Genomic DNA, 20,556 nt, shown 5'->3' on the forward strand with positions numbered 1-20,556 from the left:
CCATCTTGTTTTCCACAAAGGCTTCCCTGGAGAAGTGTCACAAAGTGTCTTACTGTAATTGTTTATCATTCTTTTTGTAGTACTTAGTCCAGCTTCGCTTTGGAAACAACAGCCAACTTCCTGTGGTCTGCTCTCAGAAATGATGAAAGTTGATTACATGCTTCTTTTTCCAAAACTCCCGCAAACCTTTGGCAGTATTCTAAGTTCTGTGATGAATGTGTGTGAAATGTTTAGCTAGTGTTCATCCTTTAATGTCCTCCCACTCCAAATAGAGAAGGAACAAATCTTGGGAGACATAAGCTGTCCACTCTTCGAAGCAAGGCCGTAATTCTTCTTTGAGAGAGATTTATGGTCACTGGTTGACTGAATCCATAGTGAGGACATGTAAAAGCACCTTGTACTGTTGATTTCACCATCAACTGTCAAGGACATTTGAAGTGGTTGCATTCCTTTCTCTCACTTTTTCAGTTCTATTGGGACAGTGAAAATTTCTGTTTTTAGAATACATTTTCCCCAACCCATGTCTTTTCTAAAACACACTCACACACCCAACCGGGACATATAGTAACTTGTCACTAGTTGCTTTCCTAATTTGAGAAAATGCAGAATGTTCAACACAAAGCTAACAAATAACACAGATTTATTTGGAAAAAATTATATTTATATATATTTTATTGTACAAGTTTTTAGTCACTTGAAAATACTATAGATAGTTGCCATGGCACTAGAGGAAATTAGACAATACTGTTTTTTTTACATTGCAAGGCAAAGAAGGGCATGTGGTTGAGGAATAGAAGGATTGTAATTTTATTTGTTAAGGACCTCTGCATATATGCTTCAAACATTGTTGCCAGTCAGATATCAGAGTGAACATTCATTCAGCCTCAGTACGGCTCATAGAGCACACAGTACCATTTACATATCTACAGAACATGAGGTATAATAGAACACAGAGGTGTCATATCATCAACGGCTGGTACAGAATATCTAAAATATCTACAATACACACTGTGCACACAGTATGTTGACATTACTGAGGTCTTCTCCCTGCTACAAACATACATTGCGTGCATCTATATATATTTACACACACACACACACTTGCACACAAACACACTTCAATGCACATTCATGTTTGAGGTAATTTTTTCCCTTAAAAATGACTATTATCAGTGCACACTGTTGTCCCAGCACGCCAAGGAACAAAAGAAGGAGAGTGGGAGAGGCAGAGGGAAAGGAGAGTGGGAGAGGCAGAGGACATTTGGATGGGAATATTATGAATCAAGAAGGCTGGAGCGTCCCCCTTTTTATCCCATTCTTATGGTGCTAGCCCCCTATATATCAAGAGCAACAGGCACAAAACTCAGAACTGGACCAAGGCAGACTATGGCATAAAAAGATACATTGAGTAAAACCATTTGTATTATGATTTTTTAAAAATGTTTGACATTCTTGAAATCAAACTAAACTTGCGCATTGTACTCTGGCACTCACATCAACAGTGGCTGTGACTTTCAAGACAACCTGAATTTTGCAGGTTTGTTTTATTTGATTAGCTAAATCAGATCCAGGGATCAGACCTTTCACTGCTATTTAAAATTTGACAAATTTAGATTGGATTCAGTTTCAGGTCACTATACGGTTGAGCATTGAACCCAAAAATCTGAGGTCTGTAATGCTCCAAAATATGAAACTTTTTTGTCATCAGCTGCCTGCTTTCACATTTAAGGGGCAAGTGCAACACTCTTGCTTGTTTGTCTACAAGGTGGAAATGGGTGGCTGGCTGGCTCCCCAGAGATCTCCTGTATAGTAACATACCCACCCCCAAATAAGGCCCCCTATATCCTCAGTCTTTCAGATCCTCAGTCCCTCTTCAGCCTAGCTTCTTATACACAGTGTAAGTAGCAAACAAATAAGATACAAGATTGGAAAGAGATGTGAGGCTGGAGAGAGATCTGAGGATCTGTGAAATGGAGGAAAGCATGGATTCCTGCCATTTCACAGAAATCCCAAAAATCTATAAAAATCTGACACAGCCAGCAAACATAGAGTGACACAGATGTAAGTCCGGGAAAATAACTATGATGTGGGAAAACTGTGCAAGGCACCAGGCAGATCATGAGATTCGATATTACATAGCCACTGTGGTTGTCAGCAGGGCTTAGGAGAATAGCCTTTTTGTATTATAATTCCAGAACTCCTGGAGGCTGCTGTCCATACTCATTTGGGAGTTTTAAAAAGTTAGTCCAATAAAATTACCAAGCCCTAGTTTTGAGGGACAGAGCACTGAATAGAAGCATTATTATGCTAAGTGAAGAGGGGTGGTATTTGGAGTGTAAAGAGTCAAATTTCCCCTCAAGATATTCCTCTTAGGAACAGAAAATCACATGAAGCAGTCAAATGTGCTGGGTTTTACAGTACAAGTTAAAGTTACTATACATATTATGTAACTTGGAAACAGTTGGCATTTTCAGATCATACTAGCAGATTAGCTCACATTTCAATTAAAACAGAGAGTTTGCCATCTGCTTTTGCTTGAGAAACAAAAACAAAATTAAAGCCAGAATACAAAGTGATATTTGCTTTGATGCTATCAAGGATTGCCACTGCCATGTTAAAAAAGTGCATTTTCCTTCTTCAGACCAGACAAATTCACTGAAGGACAATCAGATATATACATATAGATATGTACATACAAATGGTCTTGGAAGCCACTCTCAATTCATTACATCAAGATAGGAAGTTGCACCATGAGTCTTCTTTGTGAAGAAGAATTGGAGAAAAGCTCCTCCGTTTTTCATCTTGACTGCAAAACCTATCCACTGTATCCTGGAAATTCAGCAAAACTATCCAGTCACAGTTATCCTTAGCAAATTTTCTCACATGGTGCTGATCTTCAGCCTTCTTTATACACCCAGTTTCTTCAAAGAAGACAAAAACAAATAGGAAACAGGGTGCTTTTTTAATAACGAAAGAACAAGTCATAAGTGCTGCATGTGGTAACTGCTTACCAGACAGCTTCAAGTATTTACAATACTGTCCTTTGAAATCACTTCTTTACATCAGTGGTACGGTACTGTTGACAAAGTGGTTTCAAGCCTTATTCTCATGACTGTGGTTTTCAGTCATTGCTTGGCCCTCATAGATCCATTGACAACCTTCTTGGATCAGCCATTTTCTTTTTTAAGGCACTGTGCAAACTCTACATACTCCATCTCAGCAGAGTTCCTTTCACTGGATTGTGCATTTTTCTCTCTCCCTCGTTTGCCCTTCTCTGAGGACTTTGGATTTGATGTATTTCAGATCGCTGTTGACACTGGGTCTCCGAGCAAAGGGAGAGATCATGCCATAAGCATCTGTCTCTTTGACTCTGTGCATCCTGAAGGACTTTTGGTGGAAGGTGTCACCATACTGGACAGAGATCTTCCTGTGAAGGGCAGGACTCATCTCATGGGGCAGCTTGGCCATACTGAAAAGCACATAGAACATCTCATTCACATTGGTGTTCTTCTTGGCGGAGACTTCAAAGTAAGCACAATTCTCATCGCTGGAGACGAGCTTCTCTGCTTCTTCAGAGCTCACTTGGCGGTACAGTTCACCATGATCATGCTTGTTGCCGCAGATCACCATGGGCAGGTCACCTGTTTCTTTAGTCTTGTTTTTCAGGCATGACTTGACTTCAAGGATCTGTTGCTGCAGTCTCTTGACTTCATCAAAGGATTCTCTGTTATCTAGACTGAAGACTAGGATGAAAACATCGCCTGTAACATTCCAACAGAAAGGAGAGGCAATCTATTATAACCTATTTACCGCATATGTCAGAACATTAATCAGTGAAATAACTTGTTCATATTCTATAAAGTTTAACCAAAATATATATACAAAACAGGACTTTGAATGAAAGGAATCCTACTTAGAGAGCATTGGAAGACCAAAGAAATATACATATAAAAATGCAAAGTACCAATGCAAAATCATATTTTGAAAATGGCATAACTATTTCACCTCCAGCCATGGTTGAAATCTCTTTATGTCGTTATTGGCTTTTATGGGGGAAATAACCAGAAATTGGTAAAACTACCCTTTTCAGACTACAGCTTCCAGAATCTGCTCACTATCCACCTCATCTGACTGGTGGTTTTCCCTGCCTCTGCACCCTCCCGGCTTGCTGCCGGACAGAATCTGATGAAGCCCATCAAATGACATAGGGCTACTTTTGGTGAGACTCCATTGGTCTCTGTCCTGGCAACAGACTAAAAGGGAACCTTGAGGAGACAGATGACTACCCATCTCCTCACTGAAGAGGCCAAGGACAGTACATAAGGAAGCCAAAGAAAGCATGAAAACATCATAGGATGGCAGCCCACAACCCACATTGGTAAGGGGGTGAAGCTGGGCACTGTCCCATGGTTTCCCACACTGCCTCCGGCTTCTGGACCTCCATGTGATGAGATCCTATGACTGCTGAGGCAGATATCAAACTCTCCAGCATTTCACAGATGAAAATTGGGACACCTGTGACCAAGCAATATCACGATGGCAAACGTTATCAGTGAGGACGAATCCACAAACTGTAGCATTTTGCTTTTGCCTGGGCCTGCTGGGAATGGTAAGATTCTGCCCCCTCTTAAATGGGAACTACTTTTGTACTTTGAACTCAGTTTGTAGCATTAGAAATAAGCTGAGAACAAAGGAAGAAAATGGGAGGAGAGAGAAACTGGGACAATTTAAATGCAGCTGAAAAAGTGAGACAACAGAGGATTAATCCAGACTGGCAAATTGGGACAATTAGAGGATATGACACATCTTTTATATGACCCTATCACAGAAGGGAAACTATGTATTCCTTTTAACATCTGGTTTGACCCTTGATACCTCTTGACTGGGCAAAAATGTTGCAGAGAGCTTCTTATCCAGAAGATGGAGGTCAATTCTGGGACTTTTGATACAAAAGAAGTAACTTTGCCAAGCCCTGAAAGCAATAGCTGCAACACGGGTGTCAATAACCAACTTGATTCTTTTTGCTTGATGTTTCTCTTTTCTTTTTCCCTTTTATTATTTCCTTCTTTTCCATTTCCCTTAGCAGCATCCTCTAGACACAACAATGCTGCAGTGTTAAATGACCTCCTTCCCACCTTCCTTCTCCATCTAAGCCACATGCTTTTCAAAACATAAAAGGCCCCCAGTAAGCAGGATTATCACCGCTGTGATACAGTGCTCCTTCCATTATTCAAAAAGATATGAGACTTGACTTTAAGACCTTCATTGATTCAGCATCTGAAGAATAAGCTCAAGGGGTTTTATACACATAGAGCTTTGCTAAATCCTTACTGTTTAAATGTTTTCCACTAGAATGAGACAAACACAGGTTTGCAAGTTTAATGACCTTTCTGCATGACAGAAACAGTTTATCACAATAATGACTTCCACATTGAGCTCTTTTCCTGAGGTTTTCTGCTACGGGTCTCTTTGCAGTATTTTTGTGGAGGTAGATTATTTATCTATTTGATTGATTGCTTTTTACCTTGCTATTCTCTTGAATGGAAATCAATGCTTCAGGAGATGGCAATGGTCAAACTAGGTGCTTGGAGGAATCAATATTTTTTCTTCCACAATTTGAATTCAACACAGTTTGAATTCATCAGAAAAATGTGTCTCAGCAATTGTGGTTACAAATTAATGTCACATTTACCTAAATGCAAAGTATATAGTTGAGAGAAATCACATTCTGTGGCAAGCAGATGTCTTGCCAGTTGAAGGAGAATGTCTCCAAAAAAGAAAAATGTATAACATCTAGTTTGGCAATTGTCACCAGAGACATTTTTAGGGAAAAGCCATTGCTAAAATGTGGAGCTGTAATACATGGACACCACCAGCCATTGGTACTAAAAGATGCTATTTGCCATTTAAAAACATCACTTTTTGCTAGCTATTGCTAGAAAGGGTTGGGAAGAGCTTCTGTCAGAAACCTTGTCACTATTCATTGAGGTTTGGTTTTCAGGTATAACTACTGTATTTCCTTGATTCTGAAACACACTTTCCACCATATTAACTTATTAAGCTTGTTTTCTGTTGGTAGTACATCTTACAACTGATGCCATCTTAGAATTGAAGAAATATGGTATTAAATAAATAATCTAGAGATATGAAAACTACAGAACTACAGAAAGGTGCAACAGGAAGTGCTGATAAAACTATTTCCAAGGTTCATCAAAAATGTTATAGGCAATTACTGGGATGTCCTTCCTTCTTTTTAAAGACCACTACAATGCACTATGCATGTCCTTTGTACAGGAAATCCAAAGTGAAAATGTGCTTGGGGACATGGGATATAAAGTGTATGTGATTTTGCCTATTATTTTTATCCTTAGACAAAAAAAAATCTCCCTCCCCAAGTCACCCCATACAATCAACCTCTGATGAGGGACTTCTTTGTTCTCCCCCAAAGTGGTTTGTCTTGGAACTGACTTGAACAGCTGAACTGACTTCAACAGCTACTGATAACCCAAACACACACACAAAAGTTCTAACCTGTGAGAATAGAAAGTCTTCTCATGGCAGGGAATGGGTGATTCCCAGAAGTATCCAAAATGTCCAGCTGGTACATGTCACCACGAATGTTGTAGACTTTGCGATGGAAATCTTCAATTGTGGGTGTGTACTGGTCTTCAAAACGACCATTGAGAAACCGTGAGACAATGGAACTCTTGCCGACCCTGGAGGCTCCCAGCACAACCATCCGGTAGGAGTTCTTGGCTGGCACATTCAAGGTGCAGTTCCCACTGGACATAGTTTTCATCATTGCTTGAATCTGTATTGAATCATAAAATAATTGTTTTATTTTTAGCATTGAAAAGATACAACAAGTCCAGAAAAACATGTAGAAATACCAGTGCAAAACTCAGACTCCAAGCAACAAATTCATTATTAGGCAGAGCTTGACAAAGTTACTTTTTATGGACTATAGTTCCCAGGATCTCCTAGTCAACGTGGTCATGCTGTTTAGGAAGTTTTGGAAGTTGCAGTCCAAATAAGTAACTTATCTAGGATTTGGAACTAGGATGAACTAAAAAGTAAGGGATTTACTAAAGAGTAAAATAGCTGTTGGGTGGTCTCAGGGCACAACTCAGCCCTGACCCAAAATGCCCATGTGTTGGCAATGGGAGCATATCAGGAAGGTTTCCTTGCATCACCATCTCCCTCCTTGGCAGACCTGGTTTCATGCTTTGACACTTAAGATAAGGGTGTGCATTCAACTAGCATCAATGCTATGAAAAAACACAAAATTGCATGGAGACCACTGAAGAATCTTACACTTCATTTTCATGTTGCCAGATTGTGAGAGCAGTTTGGAAAATCTGTATGTATCCCAGCCACACTATTAATGAACGTTCCAATTCTGTAGTGAGAATTATGTCCCCACAAAGGAAATCACAAAAACTATCTTCTTGAAATGCTTTATCTGAAGATGGCCCAAAAAAAAAGAATGACATTGTAATGCATCTTTCATTGTCTTTCCCAAAACAATAATGACTCACATACTCATGATACCTGAACAGAGAGTCCCCAGATGAGATAAGGAATGAAAGGCTATTTTGCACATGATCAGAGCATAAACATGCTAGACACAGAACATTACGAGAACTCTTGTGGTTCTAATGTACCTTCCAACTACTAAATTCACAGCATGATAAAAAGGAAAATATAGAAGGGTACCCTATAATAAATGTCACACAACAAGACATACCGAGTCTTTGTTAATTTTGGATATTAAAGATATTAATTCACAGAAGTAGCCATACTGTCGTGCTAGTAGATGCACCATGCTTCTGTGAACTCATGATTAATTTTGTCTGTTTGGAAAAGCTAAACAGGGCTCGGCATAGTTAATACTTGGATCAGAGACTACCAGCAAGCCCTAGGAACCTCCAGGTAAGACTAGGAAAGATTTGACCTGAAACATTGAAGAGCTGTTGGCAGGTTGAGTAGACTATTCTGGGCTTGATGGAGCTATGGTCTGACTCATGACAGGAAAGCTTCCTCCACTCTTCTCTCACTTTCCTCCTTTTTCTCTCTCTGTCTCTTACACACACCAACTCCTCCAACAGTCTCAATCTGGCAGGGACAGTCCCAGTTAATCATGTGAAACCTACTTTTTCAGCTTATTTTCAAAATATCCAGAGTTTGGGGTTTCTGGTCAATGTAGACAGGCTTTTAGCCCCGTGTGATGTTACTTGGCCAAACGTGTCTCAATTTTCATTTATGAAATATTGGAGGATATAGCATATGCTTCTGGTGGTGCAGCAGGTTAAATCCTGAGCTGCTGAACTTGCTAACCAAAAGGTTGGTGGTTTGAATCCAGGGAGCAGGGTTGAGCTCCTGCTGTTAGCCCCAGCTTCTGCCAACCCAGCAGTTCGAAAACATGCAAATGTGAGTAGATCAATAGGTACTGCTTTAGCAGGAAGGTAATGGCGCTCCATGCACCAAATGACCTTGGAGGACAACGCTGGCTCTTCGGCTTAGAAATGGAGATTAGCACCAACCCCAAGAGTCAGACATGACTAGACTTAATATCAGGGGAAACCTTTACCTTACCTAGCATGTGCACATGCACACACATGTGTGCACACACACTTATTGTTGCATAAATATATGATGTTTAGAGCTCACTTCTCTAAATGCAGGGCTTTGGCAGATGCATATCTTTACATTGATAGATGAGGCAAAAGGAGGGGGAGGCATATATTTAAGCTTCAAATATGCAAAGAGGTCTAGTTTGTTCCGTTTCTAGGTAAAGCTCAAATAAAGCTGTTGTGAAAGAAAAAGTGATCTCTTTAGTTATCTACTGCTTATATAAGATTAGGCTTTGGATTATATATGTTCCCAGATCAGGTTGCTCATCTTTGTTTATTTCCCAAGCTTTAAAAGATTAATATCGTGACTCACTTTTGAAGTTTTGTATCAACAGCAAAACAGCTGTTCCTACTAAGGGCTGGGAGAGCCTGGGTCACTTTTCTCAGATCTTGGCAAATATACTTGTAGATTATAGCTCCTCAAATCACATCCTCCAGGCAGAGTTCTTGTGGGCATAATGGCCTTCCAGATTACATAATCACAGCATAGATTGATAACCATCTGTTGGGAGTGCTTAGAGTTTGTGTTCCTCAAAGGCTGGACTGGATGGCCCTTGTGATCTCTTCCAAGGGTGCATCTACACTGTATACTAATGCAGTAATGCAGTTCAATTGTCATGGCACAACACTGTGGAACCATACACGTAGTTAAAGATCTTGTAAAACTATAAGTTCCCTTATTCCATAGCAATAGCCATGGCTATTGAAGTGGTGTCAAACTGCATTAATTCTACAGTGTAGATGCACCCTAACACTATCATTCTATGAGCTCGCTGATACCACTTCCGTTGCATGGGTGCATTCTACAGAAATCTGTAATTTGTCAAACACTAGAGCTGTCTAGCAGAATATTCTAAAAAACTCACAAAAATCCATAGGATGGCACAATTAAAGTGGTACCAGACTGCTATTGTTATGAAATGTGAAAAAAGACTGTAGCCCAATGCAATAACTTTTCCAAGCTCTGCTCTCTCTTAAGGGGACAATGTATGAATTACTTTGGTACAGATTTTGTTTTGTAACCCTAAATAAGGCAGAACATCATTTAGTCATGGCCAATATAGTGTAACAGCCAGCTCAATGCTATATAAGAACATGGGGAAGACAGAAAACTGCATAGTCAGAGCCCAGAGGCAAAGCTCCATAATATGAATTGGAATACGGCTATTATTCCAAGTATGCTTAGGGGAAACAGATTTTTACTGAACCAAGGAGTAATAGTTTTCATGAAATGTTTTAAGACACACAGAATTGTTCCTGCCTCAGCGTGAAACATGGAGAGATAGCTGGCCCTGGTGTAGATTTTGATAAGGTAACAGCATTAGGCACTTGTCTTAGAATTTTGATGTCATAAAAGGGCAGAAAATTAAATAAGAAAAAAATATTTTTTGTTTCTAAGAGGAAATAATAACTTTGGTATTATAAGTACCATGACTTGGGGGAGAAAAGACACTGTTTGCTGCTCTTTTCAGAAATCAAATGGTCACAGGATGACAATTTGACAGCCAGATGTGAACAATCCATTGGAAAGTTTTTGTGTGTAGCATCTATTAAAGTTAGAACCAGGTGGCAATATACCTTTACATGGTTACCCTATCTGGTGAACCACCACGGCTATGATTTGGAATGTAAACCTTAGATAGGGAAGGAGTTCCAGGTAGTAGAATAACTCCACCCAACCAGGCTAAGCCAAAGAGCTGGCGTTATCCATAGACACCTCCAAGGTCATGTGGCCAGCATGACTGCATGGAGCCCCGTTACCTTCCGGCTGGAGCAGTACCTATCGATCTACTCACATTTGCATGTTTTTGAACTGCTAGGTTAACAGAAGGTAGGGCTAACAGTGAGAGCTCACCCCATTCCCCAGATTCAAACTGCCAACCTTTCGGTCAGCAAGTTCAGTAGCTCAGCAGTTTAACCCACTGTGCCATTGGGGGCTCCCATGTAACATATATGTCATCATAATTGAAGGAAATATAACAAGTAACTTTATATGTCTATTCAGTCTTCTGTTCAAGTGGTCACTGTTCATGGTCAACCTCAAGGGACTTACTAGCTCTACTATATTTTTAAATCTTAATATTGGACTTCCGTTGAACAACTATTAATAAGGAAGACCTTCACATCTGGACTTTGCATGGTCCACAATGCTTTCCTGTCTTGCTATTAAAATTTTTAATGTAAAATTGCAAGTTTTATCTTTGAGTGTAAAGTTTTAGGCTTATACTCATGGGAACAGTCACTTGCACATACATTCCACTGAATTTATGAGACTTATTTATGACACTTGTTTAGGATTACAGTGGGCCCTTCGTATCCATTGGGGTTTGGTTTCAAGAGACCCTCATGGATAGGGAAATCTGTGGATACTCAATTCCCATTATATTATACAATAGCATAGCAAAATGGTTCTTGTTATACAAAATGGCAAAACCAAGGTTTGCTTTCTGAACTTAAAAAATAGATATATTTTAAGCCATGGATGGTTGAATCTGTGGACAATCTGTGGATATAGAGGGACAACTATACATTGTTAAAATTTCCTGGCAATTTTCTTGATTTGAACAGGCCTTTGGAATTAAACTTCACAGCCAAGATACCTGTGGGATGAATACCATATGCTTGTAATGCACAATCCATATTGATTACTGACAACATTTAAATGATATTGAATGCCACCTATAAGATGCCGCAAAATAACAGCTGTGAAATATCAAATTCTGAAACCGAATCATATCCAATATTATACATACGCAAGTTAAATGTTTGATAATTATCTGAAACCTGTTTCATGGCAACACTTAAGGGGAATAATAATGATTTCTTGAAGACTATTCATTTTAACAGGCTTCCAAATCAGGTTGTTGATTTCATTTCCCCATGGTACAGTTCCCATGCCAATCTATAGCCATGTAGTGACTCAATGAAAAATGCTGAAGTATATGTGCACATTGTGACCGCTTCTATAAGCCTTGCTCAGTAGGATAGTCTGAAATAGTGGGTTGCCGTGTCAATCTACACCAACCAATTCTATAATTTTTCAGCTTCACCAGAAGTAGGCATTTCGTAAAGCTAGGGGTTCTGAAGTGTCCATTCAAAATAAACTAACCCTATGTGTATTATGGTACAAACAGCTTGCAACAATATATTGCTGTTAGGGGAAAAAACCAATTTTCCAGCAAGCTACTGTGGAGATAGCAGTAAACCTTACAAGTGAGACAAAAGCCTATGCAGGTGGCAGATGATGCCAACATCTCTGCCAGTTAAAAAGTCCTCAGCCTTTTGTACTTCAACCCTGTGAGACACGATTCAACTACAACACTAGCAGAAGAACTAATTTCTGTATAAAAATAAGAAAATGGTTGAAGAGAAGGTCCTAGGTTTTTAACAGATACACAAACATAGCCCTAAATCGTACTTTTACACCCCAACAGAGTAGATTAACAGAATCAGTAGGATTTGCCTATTTGATAACTCACGATTCAACAGTTAATTCAGTGGATTTACTCCATTTTGACAAAACTCCAGCCACTGTGTGCCCAATGCAACAGTCTTCGATTGATTAAAATTAAAATTAAAATTTGGATACATCCTTCATTTCTTACATTTTTATTGTAGTTGTTATTATTATGTGTATCTGCCTTAAAGTCACCTGTCAACATATGCTTGTCTGAGGAAAGAAACATCCAGAAGTTATTGTTGCCAGTTTGTTCCTCTGAAATATAGCTGATAGCTTCTGGTAATAGTCAGTGGTCCACGCAAGTACTAGCTTACTATGGCTGACTCTGTTTAGCTTTCCAGGCTCAGATGGGACCTCTGATGCTTTCAAATCAATTCCAAGTTATAGCAATCCTATCATAGGCATAAATAGAGGGAGCATGATTTGCCCAAGGTCATATAAGGCAAAGACTGAGGATGTCTGAGCAAAGATTCAGTCCTTGGTCTTCTGGAGTTCTAGTGCATTATTCTGGCCACTAAGTACACCGCGTGGAGTCTTTTACATTTCCTTACGTGTTTTACTTCAACAGTCAGTGCAATTAGAATTTATATACATCTACTGCTGCGGTAGTACAGCAGGTTAAACTGCTGAGCTGCTGAACTTGCTGACCGAAAGTTCTACAGTTCGAATCCGGAGAGTGGGGTGAACTCCTGCTGTTAGCACCAGCTTCTGCCAAACTAGCACTTTGAAAACATGCAAATGTGAGTAATCGGTAGGAAAGTAACGGCACTCCATGCAGTCATGCCAATCACATGACCTTGGAGGTGTCTACGGACAGCACTGGCTCTTCGGCTTAGAAATGGAGATCAACACCAACTCCCGGAATTGGACATGACTAGATTTAATGTCAGGGGAAAACCTTTACTTTTACCCTATTGTTTTACAGTTGTCCCTTTTGGGGGTTCTTTTTCTTCTTGATCTGTTACAAAGCTGTCAAGGAATACACCCATAGAATGTAAAGTTTTAACTTCCTTCTTCAATATAGTGTTACTTTTGAAGACATTTGCATTAGATTTGGTGCACTTTCTAATCAATGCACTACAAATTGCAAGTTTGGTTCTGCCTGTGGTTGGGATTACTTAGAAATACAATTTAGGCATTCAAACCAAAGGGAAAGGCAAACGTACCAAGGGAATGCAAATACAGCAAATATGAGTTCTAGATATGAATGGTTTTCAATATCTCATTCTCTGTAATTCTAGAAATTTGGAAAGTGAAGGAAAATTCCATTTGGGAGGATTCATATTTGGGTGCAAGGCACTCATTTTGCTACACACTGAACTTCTGTGAGCCTTCACTGTAATTCTAACTGAAACATTTAGGAAAATGTTGGGGAAAAGACTGCAAGAACATGAAATTGAAAACTTTTCTGATCTTGAACCTAAAATTTCCATGTTTTTCACCTAAAAGGTAATGTTGAAATATTGCCTTTTAGGCTATTGCCACAATGGTTGATAGATTCTGAAAGTTGCAATCCAAGAGTAATATTTCCAGGGGTTACCTTGGCTGTAAAGGATACTTTTAATCCCTCCTCCATTTGCCCTTTGCCTTGTATTTATTACTGCAGTTTGTAACAAAATAAAATAAATAGAAATAAAATGTATATCCTCCTGTTCTTCTGGAGTCATCTGCTATTGTGCCAATGAGTTTTGAGATACTGCTCTGGAGCCAAACAATGGAATATCTTGCAATAACCCAATCTGCGTATTCTTATTTAGCAACATATCTTGCTTTAAAACAATTGTGCCCCACATAATTGATTATCTCACCAAAAAAGTAATAAATCAAAGATCTTTAAAGTCTATTTGTAAACCACTACATCTTTGCAAATATTAATATATCCACAGCTGATTGTGGTTTTCCTCTCTATTATGTTGGGTTGGCTTGTGATTTTTATGCTAGTGGGGTAATGAATCTGGTCTTTTAGTCTGAATATATATATATATTTTTTAAAAAACCTATGCAAGATACTGTATCCATTCAGTACCTTAAATAGATTCTTTACAGTTCAGACTAAAACCCACTTGTGGATATGGATGTTTCCAGCTGCTACTGCACTGAGCCTGGGGTAGCCAATAGATATTTGAAATCCCACACCTTTCATTTGAGGCGGAGATGATTTTCATGTCCCTGAATCCCACTGCACTGTTCTCCACTTCTGGAATTTCAGTGCTGTAATAGCAACAATAGACTGGCTTGAGCATTGGACTAAAGCTCTGGAGGACTCAGATCCCTTGCTTAGCCATGGAACCTACTGACTGACTTGCTGGTTTTGACCTATAAAGCCCTGTATAGTTCAGGTCCAGATTATTTGAAGGACTCTTTCTGCAAACCTGTCAGATATTTAAGATCATCTTCCCTCTGTCCCACCATCCACTCAAGTGCGTTTGGGTTTTTTTGTGTGTGTTTGTGTCAGGAGCAACCGTAGTTGTTTCTGGAGTGAGAGAATTGGCCGTCTGCAAGGACGTTGCCCAGGGGACGCCCGGATGTTTTGATGTTTTACCATCCTTATGGGAGGCTTGGAGCTGGAACTGAAAGAGGGAGCTCATCTGCACTCTCCCGGGTGGGATTCGAACCTGGCAGCTTTCAGGTCAGCAACCCAACTTTCAAGTCATGAGGCTTTTATCCCCTAGGCCACCAGAGGCTCCATAGTGTGTTTGGTGGGAACAAGGGAGAGGGTCTTTATGGTGGCTGCTCCCAAACTTTGGAACCCCCTCCCAAGGGAGAACAGGACTGCTTTACCCCTAGAGGCCTCTTGCAAGCAGGTTTTTGTTTTCATGTCAAGAGTGACTTGAGAAACTCCAAGTCACTTCTGGTGTGAGAGAATTGGCCGCCTGAAAGGACGTTGCCAGGGGACGCCCAGATGTTTGATCTTTACCATCCTTGTGGGAGACTTCTCTCATGTTCCCGCATGGGGAGCTGGAGCTGACAGAGGGATCTCACCCGCTTTCCCTGGATTTGAACCGCCAACCTGTTGGTCAACAGTCCTGCCAGCACAAGGGTTTAACCCATTGCGCCACTAGGGGCTGCAAGGAGATAAAGACATTGCAGTGCCAGCAAGCATCTGGGGGAGGATGAGGGGCAAGCTGTCGGGGGGGGGGGGTTGTGGGGGGATATTTTTGGGGGTGGATGGGTTTTAAATGAAATTTAAATATATTTATTGTATTTTAATTTTATATCTGAACACAAATATATATATATATTAAAAATGTATTTACTTTGTTTTAAATTGTCATTCAATTGTGTGGTTGTTAGCCACCTTACATCCTCATGGGGAGAAAGGCAGGGTATGCATAAAGTTAATGATGATGACTTAGCCAAATCTTACTCTTTCAGCCTCAGAGGAAGGAAAAGGCAATCTCCATCTGAACAAATTCTGCCAAAAAACCTCTGTGCCTTAGGGTCCCCATAAGGCAGAAAATATTTGAATGCAAACTACAGCAACAGCAATAACAATAATGACAGCAATAAAAAGTGGAAACCCATCACCTCTGGTTTATGGAAAGTAAATGATCATAGAATCATAGAATAATAGAATTGGAAGAGACAACATGGGCCATCTGGTCCAATCCCCTGCCATGCAGGAAAAGCACCCCTGAAAGATGACCACCAGCCCCTGATTAAAAGCCTCCAAAGGAGGAGTTTCCACTACACTCTGAGCAGAGAGTTCCACTGTTGAACAGCTCTCACAGTCAGAAAGTTCTTCCTAATATTCAGGTGGAATCTCCTTTCCTATAATTTGCTAAGAAAAGGACTCATGAGAAGTGCATATACTGTTTTAGAATAGAAATTCATGCCCCAGAGGTTTCTATGAGCGCAATCTCCCTCTAAAACAAGATACACACTTCCAATTTGCCTTGATTCAGTGCAAATTTGAATGGTGTAGTTTTGTGTAGCCACTGCACCTCCAAAAATCCAGAGACAAAGGCTGCTTTAGATCTACCTCACAATTTTACATTTCATGCTATAGTTTCAATCCTATGTATCTTTCCTTGTGGATAAACCCACTTGTGTATAAAATTAATTAGGTTCAAGCTACAAGTAAGATAAATACAATTTATATACTATATCTTCATTGCATTTTAAAAGACGTGTCATGCCAAGTTTGCCATTTCTGATATAGTATCTTATTTCATCCTGACTAGGATGTCATGTCATAAAGAGGAGTGTCTCCTTAGTACTTTATTTCCTTAGCCTAAGAGTGTTGTCCGACCATAATGATGGATCCTAATAAAGCAATGGTTTAGTTTAAAGATGTCATCAACCATTAGATCAGTTCAATTGTTGCAATTATTTAATAAATAAAAGATGGTCACTTTAAATCACAAGCTTACTCATGCAGTGTTTCACCTCTTATACCTGTGACACAAAGCACAATATGAATATATTGTGAGTCTGTGGGGTACACAGAATGGTGCATTTTAAATAATTGTGCTTCATGTAGGAACTCTCTATTTATCTTTCATTTCAATTTCACATATACAGGCTTTCAAATTGACATGAACCCATTCCAGGTGAACAGAGGTATTGTTATTACTCATTTTGTATCCTCGCATAGTTTTAAGTAATTTCTTCCATATGCCTGCAACATCATCATCACCCAGAAATGAGAAAGCAAGGTGAAATGGTTTACTAAAGGTCAAATATATCATTAGTCATACTGGTACTTTGTAAACAAACTGACATTTTCTCCCCATGTTCATACTCTTAACTACCGAACGGCACTATCTTCTCGCTTAGCAGATGCATGGGCATATCCACTCAGAGATTGCTTGAAGACACAACTTTTCAGTTCTATTAGTTTTAATATCTTCTTTACAGCACTCTTCACAATCTATGGCTATTTTCCCCATTATGGATTCTAAAGGTTTCTGCTCAAATCCATCCAAATGCACAGGTATTCAATGCCTCAAGCGCTTTGATTTTTGCAGCTAGTTATTAGACTTTGAATTGCTTTCTAAAAGTCCACAGCAAAAGTGTGCATTTTAGAGCAATTATCTTCCCTGCCCCACAAAGATGTTTTTTCCTTTGTTTGCACTTCTCTCTGCAGCTTTTTCTGACTCACTGAAATTGCCTTTATTGATTCACAGAACACCCTTCAGGTACCTGCTTGTATGGAGTGCATTGGAAAGATGGAAAAGGAAATCTTGGCCATTTTGCAAAGAGCCAGGATTAGAGCTCAAAGTATACATGTGGGAACTGAGCAAAGGGATACAAAATACAGAACTCTATATAATGTCTAATTCAGATTTCATAACTGTTGGGGTTCTCTAACATCAGAACCCAAGACCTTTGATTGAAAAGACTATTTGTTCCTCCACCCTGGCATCTCTACACTTGAAATATCCGTACTTTCCCACAAGTAAATGCTTCAATTAATTTTCCGGTGACATATGATGGTCATGATTCTTTGCTTGGTGTTAAACTGAGGCACAGAGAAAACAAAGAAATAACTATAAAATGACTTGGTGAATTGACTACAAGCTGGTTTCAGCCCAAAAATTCATTCTACATCCCAGTCCTAGAGCTATTGGTTTTATTAAAGATAGGTAGTTAGATGAGACAGATAGATAAAAGCATCAGGAGACCAACTGATACTTACCACTTTTTCCCTATTAACAGCTGCCAGTGAACTAACATTGCTTTTTTACATTCCTCTTGTTTCTGACCAATGGCAGTAAAGGTAAAGGTAAAGGTAAAGGTTTCCCCTTGACATTAAGTCTAGTCGTGTCTGGGGGGTGGTGCTCATCTTCATTCCTAAGCCAAAGAGCTGGCATTGTCCATAGATGCCACCAAGGTCATGTGGCTGGCATGACTGCATGGAGCACCGTTACCTTCCTGCTGAAGCGGTACCTACTGATCTACTCATATTTTGCATGTTTTCAAACTGCTAGATTGGCAGAAGCTGGGGCTAACAATGGGAGCTTACCCCATCTGTGGATTCAAACTGCTGACCTTCCAATCCGCAAATTCTGCAAATTCTTAGTGGTTTAACCTGCTGTGCCACCGTGACCAATGGCAACTGCATCACTGGGTTTTCTTGGAAAGATTTGTTCAGAGGAGGTTGGCCAGTGCCTTTCTCTGAGGCTGAGAGAGTATGACTTGTCCAAGGTAACCCAAATGATTTCCAAGGCTGAGCGGATAAAGGCTGTCTCCAGAGTCTAGTCCAGGCATGGGCAAACTTCAGCCCTCTGGTGTTTTGGACTTTAACTCCCACCTTTCCTAAGAGCCTACCGGCTGTTAGGAAGTGTGGAAGTTGAAGTCCAAAACACCCGGAGGGGCCAAGTTTGCCCATGCCTGGTCTAGTCCAAGGCTCAAACCACTACAAAGCACTAGCTATTACTTCTTTGGATTTTGTTTGTTTTTTCTTCCTAAAAGCATGTAATATGTAATAAATTATGTAATATGTAACATATAAGTATTTCTCTACTCTATGCCACCAGAAGGGAGAGCATCACAGAGAAGCCCATCAGAACAGAAATCATTTTGCAGGTAAGACCAACCTGCCCTGGAGAGGCAATCCACCTGTACCGAAAAGAAACCTGCTGTTTGGGGGCTTCACAGCAAGGATAGGCAAAACCGACTTGGTTCTCCCCTGTGGCTGGCACGATACTGCCAAATAATGCAGTATGGTCAGGGTAGAACCATATAATGAACTGCATTGAACTGCGTTATATGGGTCTACACTGATTATATAATGCAGTTCAGACATGGCAGTGCAGAACCAGCCTGTGTCCCAGTGTAGGGATTCGGGTTAGGGGGTCACTTCTACTCCCTGAACACGCGAAGCCCCCCAAACAGCTCTCTTCCTCCCCCTTTCTCTCCGGCCAGGTTGCCTCGTCCCTGGATCAAGGATGAAGAGGCGAGCGCAAGCCAGGTACGCAGGAGCCCGACCTGTGCCAACCCCTGGATCCTCGCTCTCTCCAAAAAGATCTCCCCATCCTCCTGGAACCGTTTGCCTTGGGGCTCTTGTTCTGCTGTTCTGGTTCCTGGGCTTACCTTTCTTTCTCTCTTTCGGAAAGGAAATCCCGGCTCGTGGCGCAGCGCTCGGATGCGATGCCTCTCCGGACGAGAATCAGTTGCAGCGCGAAGTGCTGCTGGAGTTTCAGGCGGAGGCTTCCTTCTTCTCCAGTTCTCCTTCCCTGGGTTGTAAGCAAGGGAAGGGTGATTAACTGAGTGCTGTTTGAGCGGCGTCGGCTCTCCCCTCCTCGCCTCAGGACAAGCCGGGCTGAATCACAGGACGCGCATGGCTCAAAGTTTACGCACAAGGACCAGTCGCTGCAGCCTTTGCTCTCCGGGACTTTGAGGAAGTCGCGCTCTCCCTCGCTTTCCCTCCTCCCTTCCCTCCTCCCGCCCTCTTTTCCTTTCTCTCTTCCGCCACGAGTCTTAGTTCACTCCCCTCCAGACCAGGCACACTCTTTCCCTCCACCTCAAGCTTGGCCACTTGATAGCCTTGGCAGCTTGAAATCCAGATAACTCCTTGGGGGGCTTCTGAAGCCACATCTATCCCCAAGAGCTAGGGAATGCATCCTCTCCACTTTTGGCAAGACTATTACTGTTATTGATACCCTGCTTTCCTCTCTTAAACCAGACCCAGAGTGGCTCACAACATTAAAAACAATAAAAAATACGACATAAAACTTACAATCTCTAAACATTTGAATAGAGTTAATCATATAATGCAAGGAGCCCTGGTGGCAAAGTGTGTTAAAGCGCTGAGCTGCTGAACTTGCAGACAGAAAGGTCGCAGGTTCAAATCCCGGGAGCAGAGTGAGCACCTGCTATTAGCTCCAGCTTCTGCCAACCTAGCAGTTTGAAAACATGGCAATGTGAGTAGATCAATAGGTACCACTCTGGCGGGACGGTAACGGCGCTCCATGCAGTCATGCCAGCCACATGACCTTGGAGGTGTCTACGGAAAACACCGGCTCTTTGGCTTAGAAATGGAGATGAGCACCAACCCCCAGAGTCAGACATGACTGGACTTAACGTCAGGGGAAACCTTTAGCTTTACCTTAATCATATAATTGTTAAAATCATTCTCCATGCCCCGTATCTTAGTGAACCCTTTGGGGAAGATACTCAGCTCAAGAGACGATTTTAAACCCAAATCAGTGAACATCATGTTCACCTCTGTCTTTTTCCACTGTTTTGCATTTCAGATGCAAAATTTCTGCATGAAAATTAACATTTCATCAGCCTTAGGGAAACAAGTGTTAATCCTCACTTTTGGACTGAACAAGGCAGGAAGGGAGGAAAGCAACAACAGCCACAACAACCACTACTACCACAACATCAGGTTTGGGTTAGAGATGTAACAATTCCTGAGGATCGCAGAATGGAAAACAATGAGATGGTAAAATTATGGCACATCAAACACCTGAAACTCAAGAGTCAGTGAGGTGAAGGGCTTTGAGCATAGGC

The 20,556-nt window shown here is 40.7% G+C and overlaps 1 protein-coding gene across 1 annotated transcript; it reads right to left on the bottom strand.

Annotated features, from left to right (window-relative positions):
- Positions 1–654: 654 nt before the first annotated feature.
- rasd2 (RASD family member 2) lies at positions 655–19,697 on the bottom strand. Its single transcript, XM_008110624.3, has 3 exons — positions 19,132–19,697; positions 6,532–6,811; positions 655–3,761 (listed from the first exon to the last, which is right to left on the bottom strand). The coding sequence occupies exons 2-3, from the start codon at positions 6,800–6,802 to the stop codon at positions 3,232–3,234; spliced, it is 801 nt and encodes a 266-aa protein (XP_008108831.2). The 5' UTR covers positions 6,803–6,811; positions 19,132–19,697; the 3' UTR covers positions 655–3,231.
- Between the last annotated feature and the right edge of the window lie 859 nt (positions 19,698–20,556).

This window comes from Anolis carolinensis, chromosome 5 (assembly GCF_035594765.1).
Source record: "Anolis carolinensis isolate JA03-04 chromosome 5, rAnoCar3.1.pri, whole genome shotgun sequence".
NCBI lineage: Eukaryota > Metazoa > Chordata > Lepidosauria > Squamata > Dactyloidae > Anolis > Anolis carolinensis.

Excerpts from the sequence above, each read along its gene's own strand:
- rasd2 (XM_008110624.3), bottom strand. The coding sequence starts at position 6,802 with ATGATGAAAACTATGTCCAGTGGGAACTGCACCTTGAATGTGCCAGCC. Across the intron at positions 3,762-6,531 it reads AAGACTTTCTATTCTCACAG|GCGATGTTTTCATCCTAGTC; the intron begins GTTAGAACTTTT and ends GGAATGTTACAG.